Source organism: Diuraphis noxia, unplaced genomic scaffold (assembly GCF_037042655.1).
Source record: "Diuraphis noxia isolate RWA-SAM2 unplaced genomic scaffold, SU_Dnox_SAM2 contig0002, whole genome shotgun sequence".
Taxonomy (NCBI): Eukaryota; Metazoa; Arthropoda; class Insecta; order Hemiptera; family Aphididae; genus Diuraphis; species Diuraphis noxia.
In genome coordinates this window covers 62,435,003-62,450,227 of record NW_028301712.1, presented here as the reverse complement: position 1 = coordinate 62,450,227, position 15,225 = coordinate 62,435,003, and the positions used below count along the sequence as shown (strand labels likewise).

Genomic DNA, 15,225 nt, shown 5'->3' with positions numbered 1-15,225 from the left:
ATTCAAACACATATTAATAAATCATTAGTTAATAATTAATGTTTATTGAATTCATAATATATCAAACATACAACCGTAAGTTTAATAATTGGTATTATTTTGTACTTTTGGAAACACAGGAAATTTGAAATAAAAAAATAAAAAATTCAATCGTATAAATTAATAATTATTATTTAATAATAAAATATTGTAAATGAACAAATTATCCAAATATGTAGGGAAGAATGGAATTATTTAGAAATTTGTAAAAACATGTATTTATGGAAAAATTGTAAAATAAAATATAGTTAATTTCATTGTAAATCCCTCGAAACGAATTTATGACTTACCTAAATTAATTTATCAAGTCATAATAAAAATATGTTTTTACATATAAATCTGAATCCTACTAATAAGCATCAATCAATGAATTTTACTCAGTTTATAAAAAAACACATATTATTAAAAAATTATTATTTACACAATATATTCTAAGAATAAAATATATACTTATATTATTAAACACTGATGATATGTACAAAATATAAATTAATCTCTTTTTATTAATTTGTATTAGTATTAATTTGAAGAGTAGATAAAATTAGCAGTTTATACATTATATTTAAATATTTTATGAAATTATTAGCTGCCTATACTTGTTTATTCTAATAATGATTCATACAGCATAACAGAACACTATTCAATTATTACAATACAATAATACAATACAGTTATAAATATTAAATAGGTTATATGATATTTCAGTAAATTGGAAATATATTAATAACAATTATTAAATATTATAAAACTTGAACTATTATGTTGATACCAACTAAATTGTTTTATGTAGTAAATTTTATACAGATAAGTAATAAAAAACTTTATGAAATATGTTTTGCTGAAGTTTGTTTATAATAAACACTTGCTAATAATATGCTGGTGCTTAATGAGGTATTCAGGCAAAAATTTGTGAGCATTATTTTATCTGCTGAATCCACTGATATTGTATATATCCTAGCTAGAAATAGAATATACAAATTATTGTTAAATAAAATAAAATGTGTAAATTACTAGTCTAGAACTAAGAACAGTATTATGCACTTGGGTACTTGATTGTAAAAATTGTTAAATATGATTATTAAAATATTTACTGTTGTATAATTTTTTATTTATTTATTCTAAGCCCAGCAACTATGGCCATTAGCTTGTTTGTAGAGGGAACAGGGAACAGTTGGTTTGGGGCATGTACTGTAAGTGTGCCAAGAAGTTGTTGCTAAAAAACATGAGTGGTCACCCACTCAGGAGCTAGCAACGCTGGTCGTTGGGTATACTCGGAGCATGTACGGAACTGAATGTAGACACCAAGCTACATGTTATAATATTTGAAGTTCTGTATTAAGGTAATTAAATTGCTCGAATAAAGAAGAAATATTGTGAACTAGTTTGAAAATATTTAGTTTACAAACATTAAATTAGGAATATAACATACAATTATGAAAACCTCTTATTTTTATCTTTATTACTGATATTAACATAGAACAATATTGTTCTATGATTTACCTTAGATGCTTGTCAATATTTTGTTTTGATAAGTTTAGGATTGATCAAAAATAATATTATTAAAGCTGAAAATTAAAACTTACCTCCATTTGTGTATGCAGAAATCAACCAAGAAGTCAGGCTTATGCTATCAGCGTTTTTAAATTTCAATATAGTGAACAACTGTAAACATTTACTTGATAATGATATTGGTGTACCAAATGGCTAAAATAATACAAATTAATTATATTCAATCATTTTGAATATAATACTATGAAACGATTTAAATGTTGTAAAATTAACATACTACTAAAATAGTAAGTATAGAGGAAGGCAAAAGTTTGCAAATAAATGCGGAGAACAATCCAACATACAATACACTTAAAATCAAAACCTTGAGATTTAAGCGATTATTGTAAAATAGAACAATACCAATGAGAAGATACTGTTGAAAAAGTATTATTGGATACTCCATATATGCCATTAGTGAATAATTGTTTGTATAATTGTAACAAGTTGTTGTACTTAAACTGAAAAACAGGTAACACACAATACAATCACAAATAATAATTTATTATTTATCCGAGACCAGAATTGCATACATTATAAATGTTAATAATTGATCAATATAACAGTATAAGCATGCAATAATAACTTTATAATAACTAACAACTTTAATAATCTGAAAGCTTTCTTCAAATTGAATCTTACAGAAAAATATGAGATTTTAACAAAAACTTGAGGTATAATTTTATTAATTTGTTACCAAAGATTGATGGAATATATCTTAAAACGGCCAAAACACAAATTATAATTTTCTATTTTAGTTTTCTTGTAACTGATCAATCTAATCAGCTATTTTTTGGATAATTCAATATAAACATGCAAATGTATAGATTTCTGGGTACTAGATTTATTTATGTTAATAAAATAGTAAAACTGTTAATGCAGGCAGACTAATATTCACTAGACAATTATTGTTTTATTAATTTTTACAAAAAACTAACTACAATATAAAAATAACTGAAATTATTACCTAGCATAGTTTTAGAATTAATAGTTTAATCAATTCTTACTTGTTTTTACTATTTAGTTATCAATTTTAAGTTATAAAGCTTATACATTTACACATTTATATTTATAGATTAAACTTTCCAAATGTTAATACATATATGTGTTTGTATAATTTTACTTGATTAAATCCAGAAGTAAAGAAGTTAAATTGATACCGCCCGTTTGCTTTTGATTGTAAATCCGAATAATTTGTGGAGCCTTCATGATAACACTCAAAAGAATTGTAGAAATGCTTAATAGGTAAGAAATCATTGTATAGAGATGTTTTACTTGGTACACAATACCATGTATATGCATACAATATTATAGTATATATATATTTGGTTTTGATACAATTCCTATCTGAAAATAAAATAACTCAAAATGAATAACTATAATAATAAAAATTGACTCCATACCATAATATTATTGTATAATAAAACTAAAATACCCTATGAAACAGCTGACAGGGTTTCAAGATACATTAAATAATTTTCAACATATTTCCTATTATAATAGTTTTTAAATATTTTATTTTAGGAATTTTACCCTTGAATGAAAATAATTAAAATTCGTCAAATTACAATATGTGTTAACAATTTAAGTTCGAGTTTTGTTCTCTGATTGATTGCGATCTTTCTTCATGGAACGGAGAGAAGAGTTATTCCTGGAAGTAGTTGATCGACCTTTACGCTTTCTACTCCAAAGTTCATGACAATCTTGCCAAGTAGGTAATGAAATGCAGGTATTGGTGTCTATGTTCGCCAACCAAGTACATGTTAATGCATTCTCGGCAGTGATGCGTTTACTGGGATCCAGAGTTAACATTTTGTCCAACAGTTCAAAAGCATCATTTCCGATGAAGTCATAATGATCACTAAGTTTTCGACTGTGCAGTTTTTTTTGACTTATAAACTTCCAGTATGGCAGTTTTATGACTTCTGGCCAGTTAGCTGGACAAGGACTACCGCAAAGCTGAGATATTAACTCTAGTTGATCAAACTCATCTTTGCCATGAAACATATTTTTTTTGATGAAAAGTTCTCCTGCAATGGTAAATCAAAGTTTTAATAACTATTATTTGGTACATTAAATGGGTAACTCACCTAAGATACATCCACAAGACCAAATATCAACTGATGGGCCATATCTCTCTTCTCCTAACAAAAGTTCAGGTGGTCTATATCGCAAAGTAACTACTTTGTTTGTGTATAAACGAACTTGCTCATTATCAAATAACCTTGCAAGACCTAAATCGGCTAGTTTCAATTCACCTTTATTATTGAGCAGTATATTACTACATTTAATATCTCTGTGAATGAAATTTTGCTTGTGACAATAATTTAAGCCCTCTAGCAATTGACGCATAATGATGGCATTATCTCTCACTGAAAAATCTACCATGCCAGATTCTATTAGGCCAGTAAGATCATGATCCATGTACTCGAACACAAGATAAAATGAGCCACCACCTTTTTTGAATTCGTACGAATCTTCCTTATCAGTAACAACTTCTTTTAAACTAACTACATTTGGATGATTCAGCTGTCTTAAAATTTTGATTTCTCTTATTGCCGTAATTGGAAAGCCTTCGGATTCATGTTCTAATCTCACTTTTTTTAATGCCACAAAATTATTGGTTTTTTTTTCTTTGGCTTTGTAAACTTGGCCATATGAACCTTCACCGATTTGTGAAATTATTTCATATAGATCTACATTGCGTAGACCAGTTCTAGTCACATTGACATCAATGAATGATTTAGAAGAGTTTAAAACAACAGGTCTTTTTGAAATAGGACTTTTTGCTCGTTGTCTAAAAGTATGAATTAAATCAGTTAAAATAATATTCTTTGGAAGACAGTGGGACAAGAATGAATCGTGATTTTCAACTCGTGTAGTGTTCTCTAAGCCTCTTGGGTGTCTGATTAATGGTGAATCGCTTGGCAATGGTATATTTTCGATACCATTTTCCGTTTCCATCTGTTTTGAAAAATATATTAGCAACCTGACTTTTTGTTCTATTTGCTAAGGTTTGGCAAAGTAATAATGTCAAGGAACTTTTAAAATGGACGATATTGTGTCGTAGATGATAAAGAATGTCTTCCATCGACTTAGTAGTAGACAAGAGCCGTTGATTGACTTGAGAATACTTTAATGTAGACAGTTCTACTTTTTGTATCGTAACAAATTCCGATGGCATATCAAATAATTAACATTCATTTGATATGTGGAATCCTGCAAAAATGTTTCACAATATTTTGTTTTTGAATGTCAAAAAAAAAGTTCTAACTAAGACAAGTTTAAAATTACATAAAGTTGAATACATAATAGTTGGCAAAGACTCGGCACAGGAAATAACAACAATTAGATGAAAATAATAAATTAAAGAAATGGATACAACTAGTTCATTAACAGTGTATCTTTTACAAATAATATACTTATTTTACTAATACTAGTTGTAAATTTTGAATATTATTATCAATAACTATACCTAATCATGTAACATAGTTAAATAGCACATTGAAAATAGATATTTTTTAAGACTAGTAATTTGACAAACTTAATATTTTCATTCATTTTACTAACAAATAAAATCATATTTTGATTAAATTTAGGTAGGGAGTGATCAAAATCCAACATTTCAAGAAGTGTTATTTTTTTATTACAAAATGATTAGTACTCTATAGTTTTTACATAACGAATATCCTAGTTAAAAGACTTTTTTTTAAATTGGAATTTTAAAGATACTAGGTAGGTAAACTGATTTTTTTATATTAGTGAAATAAAAAAAAATTACATTTATCTACCTAAACCTACCTAATAATTGCAAATATTTTAACAAGGTTACTCCCAATAAGTACAAATTTTACTGATGTTCATAAAATATCAAAATCAAAATTAAAGAAATATTGAAAATCAAAATGAAAATAATAATCAATTAAAATATAAAAAATTGTGTAAGAAGATTGCTTAGTACACAGTAGGTAAACCAAAAATTTGCATAAGTCAATCAAAAGACAAAATGTCGAGATAAAGTATTTTTGTTGAATACCTCAGTCAGTTACCAATTAATTAATTACAACGTGAATGTGCTTTTAAAGAGAGGACAAATTTCTACAAACCCAAAATCATTAATGAAAATAACTGTGATTTTACTTACTCAGTAATAACGAGATAACAAAAATCAGCAATATACGACCACGGCGACTAGACGGTTCTGAATACCGTATGCAGCACAGCAAAATCGAGGCGAAAGATTTGACCCTTTCAATTTTTGACCAGATAATGTATACAAATATAAATAATATTGTTTTAGAGGGAAAAAGTTGTGACGAAAATTTTACTAGAAAAGTTTCAAATAGAATAATTGTGAATTTGTGAATACAAAAAAAAAAAAAAAAGGTGATCACTGATCAGGAAGATTCCGAAATTGATAAGAGTATTGTAAGTAGTAAGTTGCAACAACTAAATTACGGTATCAGTATTCAGTTGTAGTCGCATTCAGTATTCACATTTCACACATGGTTTCAAGAAGTCATAACATAAAATATATATTTATATATTATTTGTCTTTGTAGGGGGTATCTAGAAGTCACAGGCATTTGCCATTATAAATTTATAACATCATAATCGGGAACCATTTTTATTGTACATTAATTGTACGTTGAACAAATATTCTCCACTAGGCCTTTGGAGTTTAGACGTTATGGACATCGAATATATCGATATTGACGAAACTCGATGTCAGTTAATTGGTTTTCCACTTTTTTCTTTTCTATATTTATTATTATGATCGTCCCATAGGCCATAACACTCGCACGCGATGGTAGATGTTATATCGTATTATCCGCAAACCCGACGATTCGCCATGACACCTGTCCTATCTAATAAAATATGTTGATTCAAAATTTGAAAATTGTAAATACACAATTTCAGATTTCCTAATATCCTTGTAGCATGTGGATAGTCGATACTACAGAATTCTGAAGTATAGAATTGTTAACATATTATTAAATACTGATTGATTTTGAATTTCAATATTTTTCTGTTTTTGTGATCGTGACTTGTGAGTAACAGAGTAACTATTTGTTACAAGACACAAGGTTAAAGCCTTAAAGGTATACTGAATTTTCTGAATCTGAATTACTGAATAACTTGTACTTAGTAAGTATAAACTATAAAGTAATCAAAAATGCAAGAAACAGACAATCGTAAATCGCGATTGTTTTTAGTAAATATTTTTACGCCTATTCTGGTCACACTGCTGCTGTTGACTATAGACAAGATATTGTGACCACAGTTCAGAATATTATCACAGAATAACCAGAAAAATCACTTTTCCACACGAATCCCGGATGAAAATTGAAAAGTCCGGGGACAAAAAGTCCATTTTGAAAAGAAATGGATAAAAAGTCCGAAAATATAACTAAAATATTTTATTAAATTTTCATCTATAATTATATTATATAGGTATAAATAGGTATTTCATACTACACAAAACAAATAATTCAATACAAACCACGATGCCTACAACAGTAATAATAATTTTAAATAATTCAATACAAATATCGACCATTATTACAGTAATAATTTAAATTACCTAAGTCAAAATAACCATGTTTGTACCTATTGAATTATTTGTTTTGTGTAGTATGAAATACCTATCTATAATATAATTATAGATAAAAATAAAAAATGTAATAAAATATTTTAATTATTTATTGAGACTTATTGTCTGAAATGTGCTCGGAATTTTTGTCAGACATTAAAAAGATAAATCCGGACTTTTAGTTCATCTTTTTTCAAAATGGACATTTTGCATAGACATATTAATATGTCTATGACATTCTGTCACCTGACTGGCGGACTTTTTGACCGATTGGCGATTAGTGATGACCATGGACCATGGGCCATGGCTGGCTCCGGAGCAGGCCAAGTTTTTGGTTCGTTGTAGCCGTTGGTGATTGACAATTTGACATAGATAATAAATGATTATTTAATATTTATCATTTAATATCTATGGTGATTGATAAATGCATGTTGGTTACACTCACGGATAATAGATATGTCTATTATCCGTGGGTTACACGACTGACGTCTACCATAATATTCTTAAATCGTGTAAGTTGGTGAATACTTTATTTTAAGTGGTAGAACCATAGATTTATACAACATGTTGCTTATAGGTATTATCGTTATATCTAAAGGTCTTACGATGAATATAAATAAATAAATAAATAAATAAATATTAAATTGTTGTGTGATAATATTATCTATGATAATATTAAATAATGATAAGTTTGGTGGCACCACGATAAAAGGTCGATAATGTTTACATAAACAATCGCGTTGTGCATTTTGTGCTTTGTGCAAGTCGTAAAGTATATTTAAATTTTTAAGTATATTCATATTTCATAATAACTAGATGATAATAAGTGATAGATACCTATTATTCCTTTCGATCAAAAATGCAATTATAAACGATCTTTAACAATTAAAAATAGGTACATTTAACAATAATTTATTATTTTTCACCTAACTATGGATTCAAATTCACAGTCAAGCAGGTAATAGTTATAACATATGACAATAAGAACAACTTACTATTTGTTTTGTCAATACGCTTTGTATTTGTAATGCATTCTCGAATCGATTAACAACTATACTTGCATTTTACACAGTTGTTTGACAAATTTTTTTCTATATCATCACCGAATTGACTTGTTAATGTTTTAGAACGTCATAAGCACATAATATTCTTATTATCATAACTAGTGCTTTTTAATTTAATTTATTTCAAGTCTTACAAGTTGATACAATACATACTTACAAATAATATTAAACATTTTATTTATTAACCTTAATTTTATTAAAGCATGTGAATAAATTTGTCGTTTTTATTGATGTTTTAGCAAGTATTGACATTTTAAAACTATATTTTTTTCAATAATTGTAGTCAATCTTTAATTGCTTCAAAGTTAAAACATCAATAAAAACCTATGAGATACCTTAGATAATAATCTTAATTTTAAATTAATATTATAACAGTGAAAAGGATTATTGTGATCGTAAAATTTGCTTTGTTATATAATTGTAAGTTTGTAATAATAAGGGGGGGGGGGTTATGGTATTCTCTTAAACAGTAGGTATTATATTTATATTACAATAATGTGATATTATTGTATTGTCTTACTAATGTATTTTATAAATATTTTAACCGTGTAGGGTTATTGAAGAGGATAAAATTCGAGCGGATAAACTGCATGCTAAAAAAATGTAAAAATTAATGATTTTCCTTTGCTATTATTAACTTCTAGTGTAGTACTCATGTAGTCCTGTGATGTTAATCAAATGATTTTAAATATTTTAGTAATGGGGGAACTGATGAAGATGACGTTGCTCTAGATCATACATTAACAATAAAACCACCACAAGCTAGAGTGCACAAGTCAAGGCATAAGGTGACAAGTCATCACAAACACTCAAAAGTAATTATATTTTTATTAAAAATGTATGGTTAAGGAAATCACAATTTTTTTCTAATCAGTATTAAATTTATTTAAATATTTAGGATCCAACAAAAAAACATCATTCCAGACATCTTGAGAAACGAAAGCACAGACATACTCGGTAATACTTCAATTTAATAATATTACTAAACAGATTTAGCACAACTATCAATATTGACCATATTAGTAGGTTGAACAATAAATTAAATATGTTTATTAATCTAGTTAATTTATTTGACATTAAAAATATATAGTTCACAATTCTTAAGTTTAAATTGAAGTCTGTGAATTTTTAAATCACTCACCACCACTAGCTTACAGTTACCACAGCTGTATAGATTGTACAATAAATGTGTTAAATTTAAATAAATTATAATTGTATGTTCTTACTGCTGCGTCTAAACTTCATAACTTTGGAAACGAATGGTGGAATCATTCCTGTATCTAGATGCCAACCTATATCTGAATTTAATGACAATACCTTTACTATTTAATTTATTTTTACAGCGAGGAAGAATTTGCCCTGAGAAACAAAAGATCAAAAAAGGAAGATGATTATTATAAAGTAGAATCCAGAGGTGAAAATGGTGATTGGGATCGATATAAAAAAAGGAGTGGTTATAGTCATGATAAACATTCTAAACATGATAAGCCGTACAGAGATGAAATACTTAAGGTATAATAATAACACAAACCTGGTTATAAAAATAAACTGTTCATCAAATAATACAGTATAATTTTTTTTATTCTTCTTGTTATTTAAAAAATCAAACATTTTTTTGTTTCATTACTATTCATTATAAAACATAATTTTTACTAGTTAAGATGAGGTAATTAGTGAATCACATTTTTGAGGATTACCCCTTTGCAGCTTCACTTTGCTTCTAAATATTAAATACGTATAATCAGGGTTTGGGACTTATAGCATTTGCATACTTTTTTTATTTATTGTAAAATGTAGCAGAGTATAAAACAAATTCATTTCTCAATGTCGTGATACCAAATCCAAAATTTGAATGTGCATATTTTTGCATATTTCATACATTTCGCAGGAAAGTGCTTATTTTTACGTTATTGTGCTTATTTTGCATATTTTGGAAAATTATCCAAAATTTCAACAGACCTAAAAAAAATAAATAGTAATGCAATCTATGTACCTATTTACTATATATGTTGTATATATATTTACTATATACTATATATTTTTTATGTGACACTAATTGTAATTAATAATTAGGTATTAATAAAATAATAAATATATTGAATGCATATTTTTTAATTTTTTGTGCATATTCTAGGGTTTTTAAGTGCATATTTTAGCGCTTATTATAGTGCTTTTAAGTGCTATAAGTCCCAAACCCTGCTTATAATTGATTAAATAATCATTTTAAATGTAATTTTTAACATGAAAAATTCTGCCTAGGAATTTAATATTAAATATGTTTGCTATAACTCTAAATTACCTAAAAAATATATATATGTTTTAAAAATTTTAGTTATTTTTTAAATAATGTTTGTCTTGTATTAAAAATTCTGTATAATATGTATATATATGTGTAAGAATATTTATTTTTAAAGGAAAATGATTTGAGAAATCTTTTACAAAAAAAAAAGATGGAAAAAGAAGAACGGTATCGTACAACAGATTACAAACATAAAAAAAAAGAAGAAACTGATTCTAGAGATTCAAATGTGAAATTAAAAAAACGAGAAGATGAAGAAGAAAGAGATAGTCGAAGATCTCACCGAGAAAGAGATCAATATATTGAACAATATTACAAAACATTGGATAGACCTCGTAAGTTTTCAATTATTTATTTTAATCATAGTAATGTGTAATGACTAATGACTAATGAGTATTATGTACTATTATATTTATTAATAAAATATGTTACTGAAAATTAATTTATTTTTATGAATTTATTTAAGAAATAACAATGGAACAAGGTAGACATATTTTTTATATTTATATATATATTTTTTAAACTTAAATCTGTTAATTTATTCGCTATTTTTCAATCTATGACTTTTTTACATAATTTTTATATAAATTGTTATTTGTTATTTTATGTCTATAAATTTTGTTTAAGGACCTGATATGGTGCCTGATTTGGTAGTGTTATCAAATGATTCATCTTCATCTGGTTCTGAAAATGAAAATGAGGATCACGAAGATGATAATAATAAAGTTAAGACTGAAGAAAACTCTCTAACTCCACCTCTAAATCAAAATAAATCGGAAGGAGAAGCATCTGAAGGATCAGGTCAAGATTCTGGTGATGACACAGACAGTTCTGGTTCAACAACTTCATCCTCCAAAAGTTCTCAATCTAGTGGTATGTGCAATCAAGCATTGATTATAAATACTATAGGTTTATAGATTGCCTACTGGATGGTTTTTCAGTGGCATGCTATTTTGATGGTGTCATTACGTTGCGCTGCGGCCTGGTAGTTTGTTATGGATGGTAAAGTTGTAATCGTCAGTAGTCGTGGTGGCAACACATTGCATTCACCCAAAAGCCGAAACCCAACAGTAGGCAAATTCGCCAAATAATTATTTGCTATGGATCCCGATATGCTTGATACATTATGTATTATTTAAATATGATATAGATTATAATTCCTTTAACCTTTATTATATCAAGAAAATCCTAACACATTTTTTTTTTTAAATTGTTAACTTTATCTAACCAAAAATTATTGCTGAGTATAAAGTTTTCATATCATATTTTCAGAAAAGTCTGATGATAAGTCTAGTAGCAGTAATTCGGTGAAAGAAGAATCAAAATCACCAGAAGTAGATACTGAAATTCAAATGGATATAACGTTAGAAAAAAACTCATCTCCACCAATGTTACCTAAAGAATATCTACCAGCTCTACAAGGATGTCGAAGTGTAGAAGAATTTCAATGTTTAAATAGGTAATTAGATAATATAAGTGCTTATAATAGGGTCCAAATTTTATATCCTATACCATGGATAAAGCAACGCCATAGAAATGCGTATAATAGAATGGTGATGACCAACAAGTTTCTTTTAGTTAGACTTATTGCACATGCATGTTTTTTTTACTAATACAATAATTATACATTTTAATCAGTTTTTATTTATACTCTGTTCAAAATAAGACCGGACCTCAGACAACCAGCTTTCGTTTGTGACGGTCAGGCACCTCTCCCACCATAGATCACGTGTCAGGCCGAGCCGCAGAAATAAGCCACGCCCATGCGCACAACTCAGCTGCCGAGGTCTGGTCTTATTTTGAACAGAGTATAGTTATTATTTCATTAATCTTATTGTGTTCTTATTTTCATCAGTGTTTAGATTACTGTTGACTAATTTAGTAATAACATGTTGTGTGCCTGATAAATATTCAACATTTCAAACTAAATAATTTTGTTTTCTTGCATTTATTATTATCACAATGGCTTATAGTTTATACATCAACTTGATATAAATTGACTGCTTCTACATTTGTGCTTAGTCCTCTTAGTTATGTTGTTTCAAATATTTAGATAATAGCTTTATCGATTGTATGTGATCTAAGGTCCTAATACATTACTGGATTTTTTTGTAATTTGATGAAATCTTACCGGCTATTTTTATTGAGTTATATTATAGTAAACATACAGTGTTATTTTTAGCCCGTTTTATTTATTAATTTGTTTATGATATTTAGAATTGAAGAAGGGACATATGGTGTAGTTTACCGAGCTAAAGAAAAGCAAACTGATGAAATTGTGGCTTTGAAACGATTGAAAATGGAAAAAGAAAAAGAAGGATTTCCTATCACTTCACTGAGAGAAATCAGCACACTTTTAAAATCACAACACCCAAATATTGTTACTGTGAGGGAAATTGTTGTAGGCAGTAATATGGATAAAATTTTTATAGTTATGGATTATGTTGAACATGACATGAAATCATTAATGGAAACAATGAGGCAAAAAAAACAATCATTTACAGCTGGTAGGTTATTATATCTTTTTTTGTAATTTATCAAAATAAAATTTGATTGAATATTTACTTTGTTTGGTTTTCAGCTGAAGTAAAATGTTTAATGCGACAACTTTTAATGGCTGTTGAACATTTACATGATAACTGGATATTACATAGAGATTTAAAGACATCTAATTTGCTTTTAAGTCATAAAGGTGTCCTGAAAGTTGGTGATTTCGGTTTAGCTCGAGAATATGGTTCTCCATTGAAAGCTTATACACCAGTTGTTGTCACATTGTGGTATCGTTCGCCCGAACTTCTGTTGGGTGCTAAAGTTAGTAAAATCACATTTTTAGTTGTGTCTGATAGGCAGTGACAAAAGATTTTGCTTACATCCATTTGAGTTATTAAATTTATTTTCCAGGAATATTCGACACCAATTGATATTTGGTCTGTAGGATGCATATTTGCAGAGTTTCTTTTAATGGAACCACTATTCACTGGTAAATCTGAATATGACCAGTTGAAAAAAATTTTTACTACCTTTGGTACACCTAATGAAAAAGTGTGGCCTGGATATTCAAGTTTGTCGTTAGTTACAAAAGCTTCAATGCCCGACTGTCCTCCAGCTAATTTTAAAGGAAGGTTTACAAAAGAAGGTATTCTAACAGATATTGGCTATGATTTACTTAGAAAGTGAGTTTTATTTTTATTTTTTGGATTTTATCATTCATAATCATTAGTTTTTTTTTATTTATATACTTGATTAATATCATTATTTTTTTTTGCATATTAGAATGCTTACTTATAACCCAAGTGCTCGTGTCACTGCTGAAGATGCACTCAAACAAAAATACTTCTCTGAATTGCCGTTAGCTATAGATCCAGCAATGTTCCCGACATGGCCAGCCAAGAGTGAAGGGGGTGCGAGAAAAGTAGCTGCAGCCAGTCCAAAACCACCATCTGGAGGTAGGGATTACAAACAGCTTAAAGAAGATGAAGGATTTCACATCAATAATTTGGCAAGAGCAACAGCAGTACCAGCTTTTAGTCTTAAATTTTAATTTTATATTCTAATTTGTAAATAATGAATGACTATTGCTTTATACTTAATGGCCACATTTTTTTCTTTACAAATAAATGTTTTATGTTAAGAAATTGTTTTGATTTAATGTCCTGTAGACTTCAGTTTTTTAAAACAGTTACCTTGGTTAAAAACCATGATTTACTAACTTTCAGCACTCGTAATAATAATTTTTCTAATATTGTGCAGTAATTTTTGTTTAAAAATATAATGTATTTAAATTACAACAAGATTAAACAACTGAACTCACTCGAAAATACGACCATTGACCTACCCATAGATTTTCAGGTAATAGTGCAGTTAAAAATATTTTAAAGGTACCTAATGACAATAATATTGGACATTTTCAGATTTAATTAAAAAAAAATGTTAAAACAACTATTTGTTTTTTGATTTAGAAATGGCCTTGCATTGTAAAATTGATTTATTGTTTGATCTATAACCAGTAATTAGCAACGATATACTTTCCGGCTTTATTAATTCGATGGTCGTACATTACGTACCTACCTATAAAATATATCTCGAATATATTTGACATCTGTTGTATGTTTTATAAGTACCTATACAAATATACAATATAAATCGCGGTACCTAACTTATTTATTTTTATAATTGCTTTGCTATAATTATTTTTTAATAAAAGGCAAATTTAAAATTTAAAAAAAAAAACTTATTTATTACAATATTTGTATTTAAGCACGCCTACTGGCCTACTAGTACCTACGTTGCGTAAAATGTATCTAGTATCTAATTTATTACTTATAAGTATGGTACACAGTACCTACATCAAATAGTGAAAATTAAATGATTCAATTAATTTTATACATGCAATATTAGCTTTGTGTAATATTTATCTCATATTATTAAATTTCCGATCCAATTAAACAATGTCACTATACAAAATTATCAACACCTATTAGTAGTATTAGACATTAAGGTTATTTCATAGTCATAACAGTAAATGTGTTGTCTATATTTTCGGTTATACCTAATGTCTAGGCATTGATGATATCGTTCTCTATAATGTTAGGATTTAGGATGTTCAATGATCTTGGCTAGATATTATAAAGGTTATTACTTTATTTCTATAATTTACTACGTTTTTATGATGACGTTAAAAC

The 15,225-nt window shown here is 27.6% G+C and overlaps 3 protein-coding genes across 5 annotated transcripts; 1 reads left to right on the top strand and 2 right to left on the bottom strand.

Annotated features, from left to right (window-relative positions):
• Positions 1-420: 420 nt before the first annotated feature.
• Positions 421-2,889, bottom strand: LOC149058758 (solute carrier family 66 member 3). The gene is made up of 4 exons (XM_089220706.1): positions 2,711-2,889; positions 1,826-2,048; positions 1,623-1,743; positions 421-997 (listed from the first exon to the last, which is right to left on the bottom strand). The coding sequence occupies exons 1-4, from the start codon at positions 2,887-2,889 to the stop codon at positions 861-863; spliced, it is 660 nt and encodes a 219-aa protein (XP_089076832.1). The 3' UTR covers positions 421-860.
• A 185-nt stretch (positions 2,890-3,074) lies between these two features.
• LOC107161675 (cyclin-dependent kinase 12-like) lies at positions 3,075-6,061 on the bottom strand. Its single transcript, XM_015508179.2, has 3 exons — positions 5,732-6,061; positions 3,678-4,806; positions 3,075-3,617 (listed from the first exon to the last, which is right to left on the bottom strand). The coding sequence occupies exons 2-3, from the start codon at positions 4,549-4,551 to the stop codon at positions 3,172-3,174; spliced, it is 1,320 nt and encodes a 439-aa protein (XP_015363665.1). The 5' UTR covers positions 4,552-4,806; positions 5,732-6,061; the 3' UTR covers positions 3,075-3,171.
• Positions 6,062-7,844: 1,783 nt separating this feature from the next.
• Positions 7,845-14,178, top strand: Pitslre (cyclin dependent kinase 11B pitslre). 3 transcript variants are annotated; one of them, XM_015508168.2, is made up of 13 exons: positions 7,845-8,138; positions 8,797-8,847; positions 8,942-9,059; positions 9,143-9,201; positions 9,588-9,756; positions 10,659-10,878; positions 11,010-11,027; positions 11,171-11,416; positions 11,816-12,002; positions 12,761-13,050; positions 13,125-13,354; positions 13,445-13,716; positions 13,817-14,178. In XM_015508168.2, the coding sequence occupies exons 1-13, from the start codon at positions 8,113-8,115 to the stop codon at positions 14,082-14,084; spliced, it is 2,154 nt and encodes a 717-aa protein (XP_015363654.1). In that variant the 5' UTR covers positions 7,845-8,112; the 3' UTR covers positions 14,085-14,178. The 3 variants fall into 3 exon arrangements, with proteins under 3 accessions (XP_015363654.1, XP_015363655.1, XP_015363656.1); XM_015508169.2 differs by lacking the exon at positions 11,010-11,027 and having other exon boundaries at positions 7,851-8,138; XM_015508170.2 differs by lacking the exon at positions 8,797-8,847 and having other exon boundaries at positions 7,852-8,138.
• Positions 14,179-15,225: the final 1,047 nt, after the last annotated feature.

Bases quoted from the DNA above. Each gene is read 5' to 3' on its own strand.
- LOC149058758 (XM_089220706.1), bottom strand. From the start codon at position 2,889: ATGCATATACATGGTATTGTGTACCAAGTAAAACATCTCTATACAATG. The intron at 1,744-1,825 runs GTATGTTAATTT...GTATTATTTTAG, and splicing joins CTATACTTACTATTTTAGTA to CCATTTGGTACACCAATATC. The intron at 998-1,622 runs GTAAGTTTTAAT...TTCTATTTCTAG, and splicing joins TTCTGCATACACAAATGGAG to CTAGGATATATACAATATCA.
- LOC107161675 (XM_015508179.2), bottom strand. From the start codon at position 4,551: ATGGAAACGGAAAATGGTATCGAAAATATACCATTGCCAAGCGATTCA. The intron at 3,618-3,677 runs GTGAGTTACCCA...TTACCATTGCAG, and splicing joins GTCTTGTGGATGTATCTTAG to GAGAACTTTTCATCAAAAAA.
- Pitslre (XM_015508168.2), top strand. From the start codon at position 8,113: ATGGATTCAAATTCACAGTCAAGCAG. The intron at 8,139-8,796 runs GTAATAGTTATA...TTAACCGTGTAG, and splicing joins TCAAATTCACAGTCAAGCAG to GGTTATTGAAGAGGATAAAA. The intron at 13,355-13,444 runs GTTAGTAAAATC...TTTATTTTCCAG, and splicing joins AACTTCTGTTGGGTGCTAAA to GAATATTCGACACCAATTGA.